The following is a 24,249-nucleotide window of genomic DNA, read 5'->3' as shown; positions in this document are numbered from 1 at the left end:
GCACGATATCATACACTTTAATGTTCTGCTGTTTGCTTTTAATTCAAAAAAACTGACATAGTCGGGCATCATTTTTTGTATAATAGACTCTAACTGATCCAACTCATACGTCCCCGTAGGTATAATTACGTACTCATTGTTATTGATCAAATTACGGAAGGCAATAGTATTGCAACCAGGTTCTATGTTTGGTATAGAATTATTTGTCTGTAAGCTTAAAAGACATATCTGTGCAGTATTTTCTACTTCCAGCGGAGGAAAGATCTCGCATGACAAATCACTAGAGTTTCCGTTTAACGTTAATGTGAACATGACAAAAATTTTAAACACAAGTGTCCACAGTTTGTAGTATTATATTTCTGCTCTTTGCTGTAATTGAAATGTATGTTGCATCCGTGAAAATATGTTTGTACTTCTAGTGGAGGTGGTAAATTTCCAAAGCTGTCGTAATATACGACTTTTTTTCCGATTTTTTTATACGCTACCCAATGCGTTCCCGTACCGGTTTCCGCGTCCAAATTAATAATCGCTGATTCCTGATGTTTAGGACGTAGAGGCAACTTATCTCTGGTAAACACGCCGATGAAATGAGGTAATTTCATCATACGAGCATATTTTATAAGTTCGTAATCGTACAACGCTCTACTGGGTAACGTGGCAATTAGTTTTTTGACTTTCTATACTTTTTCGCTTTTGGACCACTTTTATGCGGTGTTTCTATTTTATACGAGTTGCCTTTATACGGCGTGAGATATAAACCTTTACCCAAATGGGATGGAGTGTTTCTATTAAACTCATTGGCGACCTTCACAACGTTGGCTACGCCGCCAGTCAGGGCTCCCAGAGCTGACAACCCGGCGAAAATCGGTATGAGTGGTAGCACACCGCCTTTTTTCGGAATATTTATTGTTCGTGGAACTTTGGTCTTCTTAATTTTGAATGTTTTTCGCGCAACGGCTACACATTTTTTAGTCAATTTCATCAAGTTTTTTTCACCGACATTTTTCTTGATAACATTTTTAGCTGCTTTAAGTGCTGCTTTGTATCCACAACCACCACCTACTTTACGTTTTGCTTTCATGGCGGTAGTTACGCCCCAAGCTACAGCTTTTTCTTTTAGACTGGAATCTTTCGACTTGAATCTATCCCAGGCTCGCTGCTCTAATATATAATCAGCTTTGTTACGATCTGCGATAGAGTTACTATGCTCGTACGCAATATCGTGGTCTCTACAAGCAGAGTCCAGTGGGTTTATACCTTTATCACCTCGAGCTAATCGTTTTTTTAAATTTGTACCAGGTCCACAGTATTGATAACCTACAAAGAAATATTATTATTATTTAAAATAAAAATTATTATTATTATTTAAAATTCTGGACTTACCAGGCACGTGAACTTCCAACGGCAATTTGTTTATAAGCGTGTTGATCAGACCACTGCCTTTATTCTTGTTGCTTCTTCGAGCGAGTGACATTGTGTACTGATTACATTCTCGTCGTTGCTCAGTTATTTATAATGAAGTTCATCAAACAAGGAATAAAACTCACAGTTGAAAACGTGGATCCACCTACAACGTTTATGAAACAAAGACATGGAGCGCTACTACCTAATACGATACGTGCGCTTATCGTGGGCCCTTCTGGCTGTGGGAAAACTAATTTAATATTTACCTTATTAACGCATATAAACGGAATACGATTTCACAACGTATACATATATTCAAAAACATTGGATCAACCTAAATATAAAATGCTAAGTGATATATTATCAGATATTGATGGTATAAAATTATTTACATTCTATGAAAACGAACAAGTTATTGAACCTGAGAAAGCTTTACCGAACTCTGTGTTTATTTTCGACGATATTATTACTGAAAACCAAAAGATTGCGAGAACTTACTTCTCCAGAGGTCGTCATAATTTAGTCGATGTTTTCTATCTGGCTCAGAGTTATTCAAAAGTGCCAAAACAACTTTTGCGCGATAATGCTAATTTTATTGTATTATTCAAACAAGATGAGACTAATTTAAAGCATGTATACAATGAGCATTGCTCTGGTGACATGTCATACTCGGAGTTTAAAGACTTTTGCACTTCGTGTTGGCGTCTGGGGAGATTTGAGTTTATCGTGATAAACAAAGACTGTGAACGCGACAATGGACGATATCGTCATGGTTTTGACACATTTGTAGTTATATAAAGTGATGTCATTGTAGAAATGATTCATTCACAGTCATGGCTGCCAGTGGTGATGTACTCGGAGAACTGGTTAAAGCCAAAGAAAATATTAAACGCAAGTATACGGCATTAAAACAAGGAAAAGCAGAAATTCATTCATTAGTATCGGAAACATTAAGTCCGATTATCGAGCCATTGAAACAACGTTTCGATCCATCAACATTTCAAGCTCCATCCGTTAATGAAGACAGCATAGAACATAGTGTTGGGGATTCATTCAAAATAAACGACTGGTATAAGTCTTACGATATAGACAAAACGTATGGGCCTAAAATACAAACAAATGGAAGTGTACACTTGGGTAAAAAAGATATTAAACTCGTTGATAATACGCTAACTATTGAAGATATGTCATATCCACTAACACAAGGACTTGGTAATTTAATATTTTCAAAAAACCCTAAGCTGTATACCAAAAACGATTTAAAAACATATAAATCAATATTAATTCAAACGTCGGCCCATCTCACAGCAGACGGGACAAAAATTAAAAGAGGTGGGAATAAATACACGGATTTAATCCAAAATCTGTTTCCATCGGGCGCTGGACTGTCAGTCAAATTACAAAAACATAATTTAGTATACTGGAACGACCCTAACGAGCTAGTCGAAAGGTTGAAGTTACTATTAGCGTCAAAAGCAGCTGGTAATACAGGAGTTTCAAACGAAATACTCTCGATTTTCGAAGAATTGCGTGAAGCAGGGATAATAAAACATATTCCAAATGTCTAAACGTGAAATCTCAGTCGAATTACACAAACCAGCTAGAAAAAATTATACAAGGCGTAGGGTTAATGTTTATGGCAAAAACGATCTATGGCAAGCCGACTTGGTCGAAATGATACCATATTCGAAAAAAAATAAAGGGTACAAGTATATTTTATGTGTTATAGACTGTTTTACTAAATTTGCATGGGCAATAGCGTTAAAATCCAAAACTGCTAAAGAAGTTTCCAGTGCAATGTCTAAAATACTGCTCAAACGCTCACCAAAACTATTACAGCTCGATAATGGTAAAGAATTTTACAATTCAACATTTGACGCGTTGATGGGGAAGCACAAAATACACAAGTATTCTACGTACAGTACTATGAAGGCTTGTATTGTAGAACGTTTCAACCGCACATTGAAAGAAAAAATGTTCAGAGAGTTTACGGCACGAGGTTCACACGAATGGGTTTCTATTTTACCTTCATTGATTAACGAATACAACAATTCAAAACACAGGACCATAGGCATGACACCAGTGCAAGCTGATGCTAATCCTACGTCAGTAAAAATTAAACAAAGAAAAATTATTACTGGAAAAATTAAATTTAACGTTGGTGATAATGTTCGTGTAAGCACATATAAAGGTGTATTTGCAAAAGGCTATTTACCGAGCTGGTCTACAGAAATATTTAAAATTGTTAAAATTAATGAAACATTACCTACTACTTATCAGCTACAAGATTATACTGGAAAACCAATTGCTGGCTGCTTTTATTCAGAAGAAATATTGAAAACAAACTATCCAAATGACTATTTAGTAGAGAAAATTATACGTAAGAAGGGGAACAAAATTTTCGTCAAATGGCTCGGGTTCGATAATACGCACAATAGTTGGATAAATACAAGTGACATTAGAAAATAGTGTCAGTCTAGCTACAGACATGAACGTGTTTGGTAGTTCTCAGTCTGGTGAAACTAATAAATTTTTAGTAAATCTCGAACAAGTTGTTAAATCGTATTCGAATAAACTCGATAAAGTTGAGCATTTACTTGAAGAAAATCATAAATCTATTCTATTTCAAGAGGAACAAACAGAAAAGTTAGAATTAACGTGCATAGAGATTACAGAGCATATGACAAGAGGCGAAGTATCATTACAATATATCAAAGAAAGTATAGATGATATTAAAAAAATTATACCAGCTATACTGAGCCGTCTTAACACTATAGAAACTTATTATAAAGACAAGCCATAATGTCTTCATCCATCTTGGACATGCAATGCGTTCTTGGCTTGAACAATAAATACATGATTAAAGAAATGTCTATAGTAGACACAGAAACTTGGGCGACCCAACACTGGATTTTTAAACATTCAAAATCCATGGAGGATAACAAAAGTCGTAAAACTAACAAGTGGCTGGAACGTAATTATCATCAACTATCTATAGAATACGGTGACATAGAGTATGAAGAAGTCGGTAGAATATTGAATTCATTAAAATTTAGATGCATTTACGTCAAAGGCGAACAGAAAAAACAAGTTCTTATGGAGTATATACCACACGTCGCACTCGTCAACATTGAAGACTTGGGCTGCCCTCGTTTGGATCAAATATGTGATGACGAAACTCTACCCTGCTGTATTTTTCATATGGGATTTAATCCAAAACAATGTACATTTTATAAAGTATTTGCTATAAGGAAATGGTTTATAAATAATTCTTAAAAATGATATACATTTTATTTAATAAACATAATAATATTATATTTTTACAACGTTTTTATTTTACATGGATAACCTAACATTTTCAATATATATACATGGTATTTTACAATATAACAAAAATAATTATATAACATGATAATATTTTCAATATATACATGGTATTTACAAATTAGAAATATATACAGTATTTAATTATTTAGACATATAGAAGTAATCTCATTAAATCTTTCTCTTCCTCGTTCCAGTTCTGTCCTTCTTCTTCTAATTCAGGCCAATCAACAGTCTCCTCAGATTCAAGTTCGTCTTTCCTATAAAATTAAAAATATTATAAGATAAATTAAAATATACAATTAAAAACTTACTCTATAGAGTAGTGACCGTGAGCCAGTGTATGTATTTTATCATCTAGTACCACTCTTTTGTCATCATAGTTGTTGTATGTCAATTTATTTGTTTTGATTGTCATTAGCTGGTGTTTAAAGGAGCGTATGGAGACATTTTCTGTATATTTATCGAGACTTTCATCTCCGAACAAACACTTAACATGATCCTCCATCGTCATACGGTTTTTAACCACATGCTGTTTTACACCCTTCGCCTTGATCTGTTCTCTCACCACATCCTCTTCTCCTGTATATATGTTGTACGCATATGATTTTGCACGTAGTGCACAAAACTCTGTCATTATATGTCCTTTTGCTTCATCAGAGAAAAACCCGGGCACCTTCTTCCTAGCTGTAGTGTAGCACGGATGGATAGGAGGCAAGTCCGCCGTGTCTAATCTATCCATCAATATGGGATTCTCAATCAAGTCTTTGTAAAAATCTTCAGTTTTAATATGGTATACCAACGAATCTAGAAAAAGAATGTTAAATTAATATATTATATACTTGAAATTAGTTTTAATATATTTACCAGTATCAGTATACATAATTTTGATATTATCACCATAGTGCTTCTGCATTACGTTGTAGTGATAATCGTACATCATCGTCTTGGAAATGTCAAGTACAGCAAATCCTATACAAAATATAATATATAATATAGTGACTAATAGAAAATTTAAAGTATATTTACCGATATAGATAGGTTTATCAAATTTAATAATTTTGTTCTCAAGCTCCACAGCGTTGAGATTATCATTATACCTAGTACAGTGCTTGAATGTAGTCTTATTGATCAACTTCTGCAACCTCCTCTCACACGATACTAGCTCCATCTTCATTTGCTTGCGTTTTGATTCCATAGTTTTCCCTGTACAAAGTAAAATTTTAATGTTTTTATATGTTTAGAATGTTTATTAGTAACCTACCAAATACAGCGTTATTCATTAGCTTAAAGAAATCCCTCTCAAAATCGTTACCAGCCTTCTTCCTCATCTCAGTGTTAAGTTTAATATAATCTGCCAACCACGCTGACTGGTTAAACTGTATCACTCTATGTACCTATAAAAAATAAGAGAAATGTTAAAAACCTGTTTGAAATCTTATAAAATGCAGATATTTACTTTTTCAACTATTAAACCGTTTTTAATCGCCTGCTGCAGGTTTCTATAGTGTATAACGTAGTTTGTTTTCTTTTCAAATGTAGCCATCAGTTTTCGTACCTTTGATCCACGCGGTATACTATTTTGTGGTAGGAAAGGCAGGTCATTATGGTTATCGTGCAACTCTTTCGGATAGGATACATCTACTTCATATACCCGTCCTATATCCGATGTTGCTGTCAAACCGTCCAAACCATCCAAGTTGGGTTCAACCCAGTTGAACCCACCATACGGCATGTATTGAGACATTGCCCATCCGTACAAGTTGTTACCTATAAAGTTTATAAAAGTTATAAAATATTTTTAAAAAATAAAATATTTATACTTACAGTCCTGGTATATCAACCACGATTTCTCCTTCGTCTCATCATAACCAGGTGTCTTAGCATTGTTGGCCTTGGCATACCGCATGCTGGCCTGTACCAATCCACCACGGATACCTAAAAAAATACAATATTATTATTATATTCATATTTTATAAATAATATACTGACCATTCTCATACATCAAGAGCATATCGTAATCTGTCAGAAGTTCCAACTTCTTACCCGTATACTTCAACATTGCGTGGAAACTTAAACCGGGTGCAGTGAAGTAGTAAGCGGCATCCAGGTTATAAGTCCTCATACAAACATCGCGAAAGTTTTCAAAAACGTCCGCCAACAGTAAGACGTCGATTTTTAGGTATAAATCACTGTAATCACCTAAAGTCTTGCAATTGAAGTGGTTCCAGACCTGTAAAACACAATAATTTTAAAATATAGATCTAAATAAGCGCAAATCGTATAACATACCTCCTTGGCGTGATCGAACTCTTCCTCCTTTATCCCCGACTCAGTCAATGTGCTGTAAAAGTCTCTCTTCCGTGGTAATAGCCTATCGTTCAACTTGTCCCAGCTATCGGTGTACTCATACGGGTACACCCCTTTCCGCGTCACGAGTGGCATATCATCTTCAGTGAATACTTTGGCGGTTTCTCGAAAGTTTTCAAGAGCTGGTGTTATCAGATTTTTAGCGAGTGAAGATAGACTCGTTGCCATGAAACGGAAAGTATCAATAAACCGAATCGAAAATTTGCTTGACACATATTTCGTAAACGAAATATATTTCTCCTCACTGTTGGGTATTACTTTTATAGTTTGGGTGTCATGACCAAGTTCTGTGACTATCAGGTGTGCGTCGTAGTTGGACAAGTTGTGGAAAAATATCGGCACAAAGTTTTGTGTTTGCAATTTTTGGTTGCATACATTACAAAGTGCTTGACGATATTTTCCTGTGAGATGGCAATGGTCAGCTGTCTTGCGATATAGTATCTCCGAGGGTGGGCTAAACTCTATTTTACATAAATTGCAATGCGTTGCTGCTTCGTGAGTCTGGACGTCATCCGCGGACATGTTTATGGCTATATTGGTCTTTAGTAATTTTTCAATCTTTAACGATATATCCGTCACGGTATCGACGAAATGTCTTGCCACATCAGGTCGACTCTCACTTCCTCGGTAGATAACTGGTGCTGTTGGTATCTCGTGTCTCGCTAATAGCTCTGTCGGTACATCTTCACTCGCCTTCACAATGAGCCCATAGCTCATCGCTTCATGTTTGTGAACAATCTTCGTATTTCCCCCCTTCACTTCGTCCTTCTTAACTAGCAGTGTCTCAAAATCAGCATAGATGGCAAATGGGTGTCTCTCTGTGTTTTTCCACGCATCAAATTGCAGACACTCACCTTCTTTCGGCATCACCGGTAATATGGGCTTATGTATTCCACATATTAGTTTATGCTGATTCATAGCCTCCTGCCCGCTCAACTTGTGTTTATATATTTGATTGTCGAAACTCGTGAAACACCGCTTACAAAAAACAACTTGACCGTTATGTCTAGTTTTTTGATGTCTCATAAGTCGTGAAAAATTTGATATAAACACGTAGTGTGTGTTGTCGTCGTCCGTCACCGACAACAAGTCGAAATGGTTCGCCTTCTCTTCATCGACTACGCGTAGCGGGTACACCTCGTATGTCGGATATTTCTTAGGTGGTTGAAACTTATTTTCGAGGCCGTAAACATTGACAGACACGTTCGGATTATTTCTTTCAAAAATCTTTACTTGGTGAAGAGGTGTCGGGAAGGTGATACCATCAAAATTATATTTTCCTTCGTGTTGACGATAATTTTCATTGACACGAAATTTATTTTCTCCTACAACATGTTTTGCTAATATAGCCCACTTGAAACATTGCTGATCTGAGTTTTGAGGGTTAATAGTAGCCCGTTTATATTCAATACATGGTGGTAGTTGAATAAACGAAGAGCCTGACAATGGAGAATATTTATATATTCCCAACAAAATGCCGTCGATGTTTTGGAAAGAAAATCCAGAGCCCTTACTGGTATATTCCTCCTCCTCACGTTTCAATTTATTAAAACAATCTTCTAAAATTGACGATAAATCGCTATCTGCAAAAATCTCCCTGGCTGAGGTTTTAAAAGCTCTATTCTCGGAAGAATTTTCTACGTTAGGTCTATTATATGTAGCCTCTATTTTCAAATTAAATTTAATCGGCAAGCAATGTTTGTTAATGGTCTCTACTAATGCGGATTTGATGGACTTGAAGAATTTTGAATAATTGTGTACATTATTAATATTTTTATAATAATACCACACAACCTTACGGTTGTGTGTCGATTGAATTTCTATGAAACCTAAATTGGTTACTGCTTGAAGTCTAACTTTTTTTAATTTCACTGCAGTTTCAGTATTTTCTGCATGTATACGTTTATTTCCTAGCTGTGTATAATAACCTAAAATTATAAATATATTGATATACATCATTATATAGTTAAAAAAAAAAAAACTTACCTTGGATATCATACAGTCCAAGATTTTCAACGTTATCAAGCACTTCCAAACACATCTCGTCGTCATCATCGTTGACTGCTGATGTACCGGCCGGGACATCGGGAACAAATATTTGCGGTGCTATCTGGATCTGAGGAGCGACAGGAGGCGCAACCTGAATAACGCTCTCTCCTGGAGCGGGTTGACGAAGTATGGGTACGTTTACGATATCTTGGAAAAATTAATATTATGAATGATTAAAAATAATATTATATAAATACGTACCATGAAAATTTTTATGGTGTCTATGAAGATGTGACTTGTATGAAAATGTCGATGGACAAACAGCGCACGGGAAACGTATACCAGTATGTGTTTTTCCGTGTCTAACCAAATTGTCCTTACGCGTAAACGTAGATGCACACTGATCGCACTTAAACATTTTAAAATTTTATAAAGTAAGAGCGAATGAAAGAAAAAATAAATAAAAACACAGTGTTAGGTGGAAATAATGCTTAAAAATTAATACGCAAAGAAATAAACACTGAAAAAAATACTTTTAAATTCACAAAAATTTATAAAGACGGAGCGTATACGTGAGCAACGGTTTAAGGCAGCAGACGGACTAAACGCCAAACGGCTCTTTTAGTCAGTAGTCACTATAATATGTGGTGGGCATTTTTCAATATTAATGGATTTTCTGGAATGTAATAAATTGATTGAAACTTAATGTCAATACATCTATCAATATAAATAGTTTTACAGTGTGTAGTATATTTTTATTTAAATAAGGATACCTATATAAGTGTCTTTCAATATAAACGCCCATTGTGGCTATTAACGACATCCTGGCGACTAAATCGATCATTACTAAGTTATTCACTAATAGGTATTTTCATATCGAATAATCCAAATGACAGGAAATATACGGCGGTGGCGGTGGTGACAGCGGTGGCGGTGGTGGTGGTGGTGGTGGTGGTGGTGGCTAGCGGCTATTAAGAGTCCGCGACATCCAGGCGACCGATAGGGCACATTAAGAAGGCATTTATTTGTGATTATTACTGCCATTTGGCAGGAAAAAATCACTAATGTCCAGGTGGAATGATTTAATTGAATACGGATAATATATCTATTATTGTAAATAATCGAAACAGCGCTAAAATATACCTACTTAATGTCTCTTATTGTTAATACGACGCCCAACGTGCTTAATTTACTAGTAGAAACGGCTATAGCATATTTCAATAATAATGTATAACATTCGATTTCCACTGGGTTAAATAAAAATATAACTGATAACTGATAACAAATGATAAATATAACAATTTATTTGATAACCGTGGGAGAACGGCGATGTGATAACGGCGGTAAAAGATAATCATCGTATATGATAACAATAATATGTGATAACAAATGATAACTGGTTAAATGTATCTCACGTACGCGATCGGGCGGCGGCGCACTCGGATGATGGTGAGGGTCAGGGTGAGGGTGAGGTTTTTGAACCTAACCGTCATATATCAATTTCACACTTGTTCGGATATATATGATAACAATAATATGATAAGTGATAACATGATAAGTGATAAGTGATAACAATTATATGATAACTGATAAGTGATAACATAATAAATGATAACGATAATATACGTCTCACACGTACGCGATCCGGCGGCGGCGCACTCGGATGATGGTGAGGGTGAGGGTGAGGGTGAGGGTCAGGGTGAGGGTGATGGTGAGGGTGAGGTGTTTGAACTCTCTTTTTTATCCTACTAGCATTCGTAAAAAAGTTATCGACAGTCATATTAATCATATTTTTCTGTAAATGCGAATTGGCTTCGATTTCGTCACTGGAAACGGTAATATTTTAGTATTTGCAGGACGATATTATTATCACATTAAAATATCGTCACACGTTGAAACATTAAAGGGTAGACATTGCACGACCATAACATAGAAAACTAACACTATGTAGGCTATATTGATAACACAACGTTTATCGAATATAATAATTATATTATATTATTGAATCGATAGTACGGCCTCTGCAAATAGCACGCGATCCACCGATAGTGCGTGCAAATTATAAAAACGATTGTTTCGGATTGTTATTTCCTAATCCCTCCCCCGTTTTCTCCAATTTTTACTTTGTTTATCCCAATTATCAAGAAAAATATTGGGATTTTTTTCCTTTTGACCCCCCAAAGTACCAACTAGATTCACTTTTTGATTGAACGAGGTACTGAAGAAGAAAATCGAAGAACTTTTACTGCCCCAAAACGTGATTACACACAAAAAAAAAAATACAAATAAATTGAATTGTGTGATATTATTATTATTATTATTATAAAGTTACAAAGGTTCCCTAACTACGTTGCACCATATAAATGTATAGCATTGCAATATTCCATAAATGTACCTACTTATAACAAGTTTCATATATTTTAGATATTTCGTATATGTATATAGTATTATAGTACTCAGTGTTATACAAATTTTCACAAAGTGTTAAATAATTTATCAGATAATATACTCGTACAAATGGCAGCTCTCCAAGAATTCGGGGCACCTTCAATGCAGTTCAACGAATCGTCAGCAATTCGTCTTGATGTTCAACTCATGAACTTGATATTTTTGATCGGAGTCTTTCTGATGTTGGTCATATACGTAGGATTTTATGTGTTCATATACATGTCAATAGATTCTGTTCACCGTCCGGACAAAAAAAACGGCATTGACCACTGCGGCCGCCGTCGTCGCTGCTTAAAACCATTCTGCAACCTTAACGCCGATCCTGACGATTTGCAATCGACTGGGTGGTTGGGAGATTGGACTTCTGTTTGCAGCTCGGTATCAAATATTTCTGCAGACGATGAGTCGTGATGAACATTTTTTTTTGCCCACTGCCAACGCCACTCATTATAAGCTGTTAAAAAAAAAAACAGCTTATATATGTATTATGTATATATCAATATATTATTATAAATCTTCGGTATTGACGTTAAGATAACAGAATGGTTGAAACCATCGATGACAGCAGGCGCCAATGCCGTTTTTGTTGTCCAGACGGCGAACAGAATCTGTTGACTTGTAAATGAATGCGTAAAATTCAATGTATATGACCAACACCAGAAAGATTCCGAACAAAAATATTAAGTTCATGAGTTGAACCTTGAGGCGAATAGCCTACGATCCTGTGGGCTGCATCTTGGATTCATCTTGGACAACGAAACTAAGCTTGGATGAATAAAAAATACAATTATGCAAGTGATTGAACTTATTCATTATCAATACTTCATTCATAATTTTGTCTTTAGTCAACGGGAAGGAGGAAGAAACGAAAAACACGCTGTAAATCACTAAGTTGATTGCAAATCTTCGGGATTCGTATTATATTGTTTTTGTAAATTATGCTTATAAAATATAAAATATTTTTATATTTTTATAAATTTGAGACTTGGGATGGATTGTAAAATTGTCTGCGATTGTAAACATTATCGAACAATCCATAGTTAGCTTTTTGTAAATAAATTCATTTTTAATTAAAGCAAATAAAAAAAGAATAAATTACGTAAAAAAAAAGTTTTGAATCATTAATGCTTAATTAATAATCTTAATTATTGCCACGCAGAATCCAACTACTTAATAATTTTATTTAAATAAAGCGATATATATATATTAGTTTTTAAATTCGTATAAATGGCTAAAATCACTATCATAGTACAAAATAACAACTCGAAGTTGTATATCAACTTAAAAAACCGTTAGATATTATTTCAAAACGTATTATTCAGCATTAAGTTACAGTTGAACATATTACCAACTATAAATCCGTTTAAAATACCAAGTGAAAAAAAAAATGATGCGCTTCAAGTCCATTTAACGACTCATGCGTTTTAAGAAATTATGGATCTGCGCTCAGTTCATAGTGAAGATTCTAAGCAAGGTATTACAATTTGTAATTGGTTAAAACTTTAAAAGAACTGTTCATAAAACCATAGTATTATTGAATAATGAATTTCACTTATTTTAACTTTTAAACCAAAGAAAAAGTGTAAACACTTAATGAAAGTTTAAACTTCATACTTAGTTGATTAAAAATATTGGATTAACTAGGTTAAGCTTAAAGTCAATTTAACAAACAAATTACTCATTAACTCTATGTGCTCCAGATTTCTAATGTTTCTATTAGTATAGGTATACCGTATTACACTAATAATAGACATTGTTTTCATTATATGACTTATTTATTATCTGAATTTAATTGAAATTAAATTTATATATAACTCCTATATAGTTTGTTGATAGAATTTGGTGGATCGGGTTTTTACCTCGTTTAATGCCCTGCTATGCAACATTGCTTGTCACTACAGTATTTATTTTATAGATTCTGTTTTTTCGAACTTACAAGTCAAGTAATAATTAATTAACTTGATTAAGACGCTAGACGGATTCAAAATCAAACTTTGTCAGGAACAATATTATTAAATGATATAGTCGCTGATTAAAAATCATAATGTCATATCATAATAATGTTGAAACACATTGACATTACGTTGGATGCCTACCAAATGGTTATCTACACTAACGAAGCCAATTTTTATTACCTATTAACATGTAATAAAAATGTACTCTTGGGTAGGTACCCTCATTTGTGAAACGTTTGCAAATGAGACGTCTGACCAGAGTGGCTTGCTTGCCCGAAGGCAACCGAGAGAGATAATGCGCTCAGAGTCGACGGGTGGCGTTTCAAATATTGTACAGCCAACGTTTTCCTCGCTCTTTCATCCCATCTCTCTTCACCTCTCTCTCTTACCATGTCTTATCTCTATAACGTAATTTGTGTATTTTTACGGCGACAACGTCCACGACGACGGCCGCTACACGGTGGCGTCTTACCCTCCTCCCGTAGCTTTCCGAGAACCGCAGTATATATTATTATCATTATTATTATAATTATTACAGAGACGCGTATCGAAATAAGATTTCAGCGAGCGCAAAAGCTTCCGCTCGCGCGTGTGATGATGAGATCCACGCGTGTCGAGCTAATAAAAAAGAAAAAACACAAACAAATAAACGACCGGTAGCGCGAACTTAATGGAACGAAAACATTTTACGGGGGAGATAAAAATGTAATAAATTATGTATATATATATATATATATATATATATATATTAATTTGATATAATAATGATGATGATCACCACGACGATGACGATGATAATAAAAATATAAAAATAATAAACAGCCACAGACTGCTGTTGCTGAAGGAATAACGTGGTTATTAATTGAGGTGAGAACACGACTTATGCAGTTTAATATTCAACCACGTCGCTCGTTTGTGCCTATAATATAGCAACGACCGATTGAACTTGCTAAGGTTTCGAGGCCGTCTTTTTGGTGTAAGTATCGACGTATAATACCGTATTATTTATTATTTATATATTTAACACCGCTATGATATTGTACAGTATATACACGTCGGTGGCTAATGACACTTGAAATAGATCCGAAACCTAAGGGTGGGTGAATCGGGTGTTGTATCGTTTGCCGCGAATCCCGAGACGGCCCCGCTGCGTTATCGATCCGCTTAATCCGATTACAAACCGTTCGTCGAGGTACATAATATTATATTTTATGTATTTTGTAATTATATCATATTCGAGGTATCGTTATTGGTATCTACGTCGGTAAGACGATGATAAGCACCTGTCTACCAATATATAATAATTGTCATAAATACTTGACGACGGACAGAAAACAATCGTCGTACGGGGTCGGTGAAGTGGAGGGTGTGACGAAGGAAGATCACCATCGAACTTCTATACACAATATCATGACTGAATAATAAATGTTTAATACGAGTGACTTCGTAACCCGTTCAAACGAGCCGTTTGAGAAAGCAGATATATTATAAGCGTCAAACAATCGGATATTTTAAAAAAAATATACTAATTTCATCGATAACTATGTTTATGGGGTGTATAAGCATGCTCACCCCATTTCTTTAAGAATGGAGTTATTGGAAATTTGATTTTTGTAATTTTTAAATACACTTATTAAATACCATACTATTTTCAAACAATCGAGGTTTTTGTACTACTTAAGGAGTGTCCTGTGGTGATAAAGATCAGTTTTTCAGAACAAATATCCAGCCCCTTTTCTACTATAAATTAGCAAATAATTTTCTTGAATCATTAATTGATGTATATAATTCGAAATTCGTACGAGTAGTACGTCAAGTCAAGTCTATTGGCTTTATATACTAAGGTTCATGATAATTGGCTTTAAACATTTATAAGGGCTAGGTAATTTTAAAATTTTAGTAATTCATATTAATCAATCAATATTTATGTAATTTATAAAAATTGTCCAAGTGTAATAAAATATTATACTATATTGTTTTATTATAATTTATAAGTTTATAACAAAAAAAGATCAACAGGTTTGTTTGGCATGTAGTATGTACTTTATAATAGTATCCAGCGTAAATAAACCACTGAGCAGTCCGATAAAATGATCTCATTAAAATAATACTTTAACTGCAAAGTTTTTCTCCATCCGTTGCGAATGTCCGGAGTATTTATATTATTTTAATGTTATATTCTTACTTGTTACGATAAATGATAATAATATACGCATTGGAAATAATATATTTCCACTGGCCTACCTACTATACAACAAAAAGCATTAATTTTTTCCGCGTCGAATCCATAATCTGACCGTTATCATGCACACGTCCCAGAATTTTATTAAATTAAACAGAAACTATTTAAAAAATAATTAATTTTACATAAAATAATATGCAAAATTGATATTCATGATATGTCGACGATCGTTTAAATGCACAGAAATGCTGTATAAATCGAATGCAAATAAAACGATTACATTTAAAATTTAAAATAAAAATATTTTTTGGATAGTCTTTTATTGAAAACCTGGCAGACATCGTATAATGCTTTGACGCAATGTGCTTTCAATAATAATTTTGTGAAAAAGTTGTGTTTAGGTTTGTATGATATTATTATACATTTTGTTTGTTCTAAAGCAATTCAGCTGAAAAAAAAAGCAATAGAATATTTTGAAATCTAATTTTGAGTGAAAGTTTACATTATCTCATTCCTGTATTTTTCTAAAAGAATTTCGTATTACACGCGCAAAGTGTGCAAAATACTATAATAACAGAAAAGAAATGTCAAAAATGTTTAACATCCAAAGAAACCTATTATTTTGTTTCGAAAACCATGAAATAGAATATATAGAAAACTGTATATTTTAGTTACCTTACATGTATACCTATACATATTTTGTCTTGGTATTTTTTGTTTTTCTTGTTCACATATACTTGACATTTTTTTATACGTTATTGTACATCTTACTGTGCCTAACACAAATGGTTTTCAGTTAGTTAGAAATACTTTAGCTGGTTTCGTGCTGTATTTAATTTTTTTATAATATTTCATTTATGCGATTCGAAAAATAAAATGCCTAACCTGCGTGTTCTACTCCATTAAATAATATAATATTGTCTGTATACGAAAATGTGCTATAAGCTCAAGATGCATTTTTGATTTATGGTAAAATTAATTTATATCGAATAGTTTTTAAAACTTTATATCATACCATTTCACCTATTATTGTTGGCATTACTTTCAATCTATTAAGCAATTATTCCCGAGATCATTGCGTTCAAGATTTTATTTACCGAGACTGCAATTAATTTTAAAACTTTTTTAACGTTCCTATAAGTAGAACAATAAATCGTGTAAAAAATCTAAAACGTCCATTCCAAAAGCCTTATTTAATTCTACCCTCGAATAATTTACCCGGTTAAAATTCACTCGGTTAAAAAAAGGAAGAAAAACAACATCAATAAGTTGGAATAATTGGAATGATAAGAGATTTATAAAAATGCAATTTTTCCGTTTTGTTTTTTTTCTATTGTTGTTGTAGATTAAATATAGGGAGATAAATATTTCAAAGCGTACTTCGTGCGACAAATCTTTGAGCATAAATACACTGTACATTAATAACAAATGGAAAAATGCTATAAAGCTTATTCGTTTTTGAGATTATCGTAGTGAAAAACATAGGAAATTTGTACACGTTACATCCTTATTTTAACACTCTCCTAATCACACGTACATAGTGATGTAAGTATGAAATTTATAAAATAAATTTCCAAGAAAATAATGTGATTATATTTTTTTATTTAAATTAATTTTGTCGTGATGAAATATACTTCAATATTCAACAAATATTTTTAATATTTACTTGCCTTCAGTAAACAAGTAAGCTATTAAACAAAATAATAATATAATTTTTAAATTTCAAAAATTTCTTTCTAGAAATGTCTTGAATATTAAATTTCTGAAAACTTACGTTATTACACATACGTCATATTTCATGGTATTTTATGAATACTATTAAGTCAATTCCATTTATAAAGTTACGTAGTATGAGTACTATCTGTATTTATATTTTTGATATGAAATCATCTATTGCAAATAAAAAATAATTACTCGTTGAGCAAAGTGTTATAAAAAATTTTACGGGATCAAACAATATTATTCGTGTTAATAATAATAAAATATAAAATAATATGTTAATAAACTCGCCGTGATGAAAAATGCCGTCGGGTGCGAAGAAATATGAAATTAATAAATATAATCCGACGACGTCAAAATAAGTTTTTCGTAATTAAGCTATTTTTTACGAACAGTACCAGTATAAAACTGCGTTGTAAAATATTGCAGGTACCTACCATAACATTAACAACACATAAAACTCGTCCAATTGTTCATCTTAGCCCTCGGCTGACGTCGCAGTAAATATGGGTTACCAAAATAAATTTTAAATCATTGTATATCCACTGGCTGCAAACATTTTAGAATATTTGTAAATAACCAATTTTTTTGTCTCCAACACTTATTAATTAGCAAATCAACACGATAAAGCAACCAATACATTCAATGTTGATCTGTCATGATAAGTAATATATATTCTAGTATGTTGGATATTAGAAAATATTTAAATCAATTTTATATTAACATTTAACATTTATAATAGTTGGTATTACGTTACAAATTACGAACATTCATTCAATAAAGTTTTCGGACTTCCGATTTCGTAAAATCGTAACTTTGTCGCCGGTGCCAAGATGAACTGAACGAGTTTATTTCAGCAGTGCTTAATATATAAGGTATAACTCAATGTGGATCATAATATCGCGGATTATAGATAGTACAACAGCAGTAAACGGTGGTGGTGGTGGTGGGACAGAAGATCCGGCGACGTTTAATAATGAGCTTATGCGGCACGGTGGATGTCACAAATAAGTCGTGGACGATAATATTGTAATGGTCGTGGCCCTAGACACGATTTAAGCAGCCTATATACTGTGACCTAACCGATAAAGAGCATTAGTCGGGTCTTGTAGACGATAAGGTTTCGTCGGACGCGATCCTTGAAGTCCCGGGTGCGCAAACAATGTAACCGCGTGGGCCGCCGAAAGTTTTAGGTCAAAACCAATATTTAACATGATAATACGAGTATATGGGAGAAACGATTCGCTGGTTTAGGGTGGGAACCGTTGATTGGACTGACCTGCACATTCGACGCAAAGTGCTTATTCTCCGGAACGGACGCCATCATAATAATACACCCAACAATAAGAGCATACCAATATTATATTATACCAAACGTGGTACGTACGGGTATTACGCCTTTAAACGAGATATTGTTATACTGCACTGTGCAAAGTAGAGATTGTGTTTTTCTTTGATTTCCCCAAAAGTATATAATACTATTTTCACGGTCCGAGGATCACAGCAGGATGCTTCTAGTCCGTATAATACGCATTTATTTTTTACTGTATATACCTATATAACCTTTGTAATTCATTTTATATTTTCCCGACGAGTAAAAATAATATAAATTCGAACACAAGCGTTTTGACAAAACGGATTTAGATATATTTTCAGAAAATCACTGATTTCATATTTATATATATAAATATATATATATATGTATACGTGTTTAAGCATTTCAAGTACATATATTTGACAATATAATAAGATTCGGTACGTTTATTCACGGACATTCCTTGTAATTTATTTAACATTCTAAAAATATAATAATCAACATTTTTTTTATTTGTAGATTATTGTAGTACAACAAATTATATTCGTTAAAACGTATTTTGCTTGTTTTTTTTTTTTTTTGATTATAAATACCTCAATACAGTGATATTAAATGTATATGATAATACGATAAGGTTATAATAATCTGTTCAGTCAATTATAAATCATTAATTTAATTTAATTTTTGTTTTTTTGATCTAATATCAGAGTTTGGATGCTGTATTGAACATCCACTCTTGTTCACGATAACAGATGTTTCTCAAACACAGTTGTCGTTTTTTAATTTTATTATCATGATATAAAGACCGAGTTATTGCAGGTGTATCACGCAGTAATGCACTATCCTATATACTTTTTTCGTCGCCATTTAGATAACTCACCGATTTCAAGTCATTAATATTATCACGAAGTATTGTGATATAGATACTAATTATAATATTATAGAGTAAATGATGAAGTATTCACACTCATCGTTTACTTTCAATTCTCCGACAATAAAATTTATTTAAACTAAATATAATGTCGTTAGATAATAAGATAATAAAAAGTAATTGCATCGTAAAAATAAAAAGAATATTAAGTAGTGCAAGATGTTGGAACACATTTTAGGCACAATATTTTTTTCGATTTTGTCTTGCTGTGTAATTGGAAATTCGCATACACAATACAGTCAGTGGTTCTTAACCGGCGTTATGCCAAAATTGTAAAATCAGTTGAAAAATTATAAAATTGTTTTAAATTTATTTATTATTTAATGACTTGTATGTATGTAAACTATTTTGTTTTAAATATAGATGCATAATTTAATATATATCATACAATTTAAAAATTTTAATAAATATTGTTTTATTTAAAACAATGGCTGTGTTCCACGAACATTTTATAAAACGTTGTGTTCTGTCATTCGAAAAATATTAAGAACCACTGCTACAATGTTCTAACTTGTGAAATATTGCATTTGATCAACTACAATACTATACTTAATATATTTATAATTTTTTTGTTTTGTTTTTTTTTTCAAATATTAAACATTGTATTTTTGTATAGGTAAGTATTGCTTGCCGGTATGTCTGTTTCGTGGTCTTCATTCTTTAAAATATGTAAATTTTTGAAAATATAGGACAGGACACAATATACGTAATATTACGCGTTCGATAAATTTGTTCGAGACATTTCCGATTACAATCAGTTGATATACCTACATCAGATTAATTCAATATTTAGATTGATAACCGTGTTTTATTTGAAACGGTAAAAACTATTTTACGGTCGTTCAAACGTTTATAATATACTTTTGCCGTATTACTTTTCGGTATTCCTGAGTGCTACTTATTAGTGTAAACTTCTTAATTTCAAATCGATATCATCAATTATGCCACGCGCTGTAAACATCTTGTACTACTACTTTCGACCGACCACTATCAATTTCGATCTCGCGTATCTGATGGACATTTTTTTTTTTTTTAATAACAAGTGGAATTTTCAAAACATTTAAATGTCAAATATTTGAACGTACACGACTGCCGTTATCAGCCTTCCGGAGCTGAAGACCTCACATGTGAGATAAGTTCGGCTCTATTGCACGCACATCATGCGCGAGAGCATCACTTTGAAACTTAATATACTTAACCAAGCTGCAGTACATGGAAAAATATGCGCGCGACATGTATAATTGATTACAAGTCTCGCGCTGACCATTATATAATATAAATATGTTTTTTTTTTTTTTTTTGTATTTAAGTACCGGTCCAGACGACTCCCCGGAGTTTGATTTATTGAGAAATCGATACCAGATGATATCGTTTTAACCCATTTATGCAGTATATAACCCTTATTGGGTGCTTTCTAATATTCAATAATCACTTTTGTACGTATATACTGGTCGTTGTTCTTACACTGTCACGCGTGATTCAGCATAATTGTTTCTATCTATTTTGCAAGAATGATCCGAATGAAAAAAAAAAACACACACACACGCTTATTATACATAGGTGATAAAATAACTTTGGTAAATAAACCAAACCTTAAATAATACTGGTTTCACGCCAGGATTACGGATCGTGTCGTGATTTTGTAATTTCAATAAATTTCCCTTCACCTATAAAATATAACATACGTAAGGCTACAACACACTAAAGCATGCATATTATTATACAATAAACACATATTATAATCGTTACACATATTATATTCCATACATCATTGTGTATTTGTATACATATAACTGGTGCGTCTGCTGCTGCCGTAAAGGTTATGATACAGATTATCACCACCAACTGCAGCTACGTATTTAACCTTGCTAAAGACTTATTATTGTATTCGTTTGGATATCGAACAAAAAACAACAGTAATTATTATTAATAGTACATATTTTCTTTTGCGTTGAATAACGAGTAGTTACTTAAATCGGTAGGTAGATACTCTAAACGTTTCACACCCAGTGTCGTTTATCACGTAGACGCGGTGGGCAATAGAAACAAAAAATGTGATTCATTCTTCGCGTGTTTTGTTTTTAATTTTGACGTTTTAATATAATATAATATATTAAAACTATATATATACAACCATAGATATTCAGTCGCGTATTTCGCATAAATCTCGTCTGTAAGCCGTTGCGCATGTCATTATGTACCTACACTGAAGATCCTGTTCATCGCGTTATGCTATATAATTATTATCATAGGACGTTGCTATACAGTATGCGCGCTTTGGTCCACATTTGTAAGTGTCTAAAAAGTATGCCAGTGGATGACGTATAATGGTGGTGTATGGGTGTACGTGATATGTTAGTAAATTGTGTACTTGTAACCCGATTGTGCCGAGCACCAATATAAATTACGGATATACTTTATACATAGTATACGCACGCACGCACACACACACACACACACACACACACACACACACACACACACACACACACACACACACACACACACAATATGTAGGCACTCTGCGGCGTACAAGTTGTATGGTGTAATGTTATACGATATTTAATCAACAGCGACAGCTACATGTATCTAACTAAACAATTATTTTTTTCTCGATTTTCTCCGATTTATTGCGGTGTGATATATATATTTATGTATACACACACACATGTATATAAATTTATATTTGATATACATATATAGAGAGAGTATGGACATATATAGTACTAGTAAAGTACACTGCGTAGTGCATGCCTCTCGACGTTGTGGCTACGTCCGCAAAGCACTATAATATACATATATATATATATATTATATTTTATAATAAGAGAATTCACCATCAAACATATTAATTATGCTCATCCCCTCAACTTTCATATGTTGACAACAACGCAATTTTTTTCAAATTCTTAGACGAAACATTATTTTCAAACATTTTGAAACATCCAAATCTAAATATGGGAACAGACGGGTACCACATAATTTATGAGTAATTAAACGATTTGATTTTATGTGCCATACTTGAGGTAATTGTAGTCCTTAATTATTACGCTTTTACATGAAATATAAAATAAAAACATAATATTTAGTATTTATAGTTGTAGTATTTTTAAAAATGTAAAAATGTAAAGTAAATTAAAACACATAACTATAATTTTCAAATCGTCGTGGACCCCATAATTATTTCTAAGACTATTTTCATTAAATTACTTAACCCCAGGACCTTTTATAATTATTTCACATCATTAGATTTTACTCTCCAACCACATTTCAATTTCAAACACCAGGGTCTAATTTGATGTTCGTCAAACTAAAAAAAAGTAACTTCTCTGTTGTATACAGCAATCTATGGCCTATATATATATGTTTGCACAAAATATGTTGCAGTAAACTATTGCTGTTATTATTTTGTAGCGGTAGCACATATTATACTACATTAACAAATTTAGTAACTTCCAACCACTGAAGATCTGTCTGATGACTCATTTCCAACATTATATAAAGATGTAGAGTTAATACGTGTGGTAAAAATACAATCTATTTCGGACATCGTATCGATACGGCGGTCCCGACGATCGAAATATTTATACACAGTGTATAATAAAAAAATACATATCATTAATACGATCAATCATATCGTTGTGATATCTCACCTGCACGCGGCCGGATCAGGGTGAAATGTGTGCGGAGCCATTAAACAACCCCTCGTCCGGGTGTTTCGAGGAGGGATGGAGGGGTACGGCGGAGGACGAATTACCGACAGAGATTATAGCGATGCGTCGGCGACTTCGACGACTTTGACGACGACGACGGGTTGTCTCATTATATAGACAGAGCCGCTTACAGGCTCGTTGATCATTTACCACGCACGCTGCACTTACGAATATTACAATATTATAATAATATATTTATATATACATATTATTGTCTACGACATGGGACCGGTCTTTCTTGTACATGTCGTCCGCCGCCACAGATCGATTTCCAAACAATTATACAAACGATTATAATAGTACAATAAACGGATGACGTTCGAGTACGACTACACACGCGACCGAGTGTTTTTGTGTCGGAGAGTGAGTCAGTCAATGAGTGTGTGTGTGTGTGCGTGTGTGTTGGGACAACCGGCCGATCGGTATCTATACGGTGGAGTGCGTGTGCATCGACTTGCATCGTAACTTCTCTTTTATGGGCTTTCCTCGTGTACGACAATCGTCCCTCCGTCTCTCTTCGTCTGCACAACATTGCCGTGTCGGTTCTCCGCGCACATCGGATCGTACCCATACGGCGACGTTTAGTTAATATCATACAGAGCGAGTTGAAAAAACTGTCTACAAACGAGTACGAAATGTAAAAAATGTAAAATATTATAAGTACCTATTACCGAATGTTCGACAACGCACCGCGGGAGTGCTTTTAACGTTATTACGACGTGTCCCCTACGCGTATTTCAGTCGGTCAACGATACGACAATAGGATAACAAATCGGATACCAGCCGCCGCCAAGATAGATTAAGAAAATCGTGTGTCATAAGCGCAATGGCACGCGTGGTCCTACGACTCGATGACCACCGAATATTTGTTATTATTATTATTATTATTGCTATTATTA

The 24,249-nt window shown here is 33.6% G+C and overlaps 2 protein-coding genes across 3 annotated transcripts; both read right to left on the bottom strand.

The window, feature by feature from the left end:
* Positions 1 to 661: 661 nt before the first annotated feature.
* LOC149055414 (uncharacterized) lies at positions 662 to 1,474 on the bottom strand. The gene is made up of 2 exons (XM_089229553.1): positions 1,384 to 1,474; positions 662 to 1,317 (listed from the first exon to the last, which is right to left on the bottom strand). The coding sequence occupies exons 1-2, from the start codon at positions 1,472 to 1,474 to the stop codon at positions 662 to 664; spliced, it is 747 nt and encodes a 248-aa protein (XP_089085679.1).
* A 3,305-nt stretch (positions 1,475 to 4,779) lies between these two features.
* LOC107166696 (uncharacterized) lies at positions 4,780 to 9,002 on the bottom strand. Of its 2 annotated transcripts, none has more exons than XM_089229584.1 (8): positions 7,021 to 9,001; positions 6,721 to 6,961; positions 6,556 to 6,666; positions 6,188 to 6,498; positions 5,993 to 6,125; positions 5,596 to 5,934; positions 5,043 to 5,535; positions 4,780 to 4,988 (listed from the first exon to the last, which is right to left on the bottom strand). In XM_089229584.1, exons 1-8 carry the CDS (start codon positions 8,122 to 8,124, stop codon positions 4,877 to 4,879), a joined length of 2,844 nt encoding a protein of 947 aa, XP_089085710.1. In that variant the 5' UTR covers positions 8,125 to 9,001; the 3' UTR covers positions 4,780 to 4,876. The 2 variants fall into 2 exon arrangements, with proteins under 2 accessions (XP_089085710.1, XP_089085711.1); XM_089229585.1 differs by lacking the exon at positions 4,780 to 4,988 and having other exon boundaries at positions 5,039 to 5,535; positions 5,596 to 5,700; positions 5,758 to 5,934; positions 7,021 to 9,002.
* Positions 9,003 to 24,249: the final 15,247 nt, after the last annotated feature.

The sequence above is a fragment of the Diuraphis noxia genome, unplaced genomic scaffold (assembly GCF_037042655.1).
Source record: "Diuraphis noxia isolate RWA-SAM2 unplaced genomic scaffold, SU_Dnox_SAM2 contig0005, whole genome shotgun sequence".
NCBI classification, from domain to species: Eukaryota; Metazoa; Arthropoda; class Insecta; order Hemiptera; family Aphididae; genus Diuraphis; species Diuraphis noxia.
This window is presented reverse-complemented; position numbering and strand designations above follow the sequence as displayed.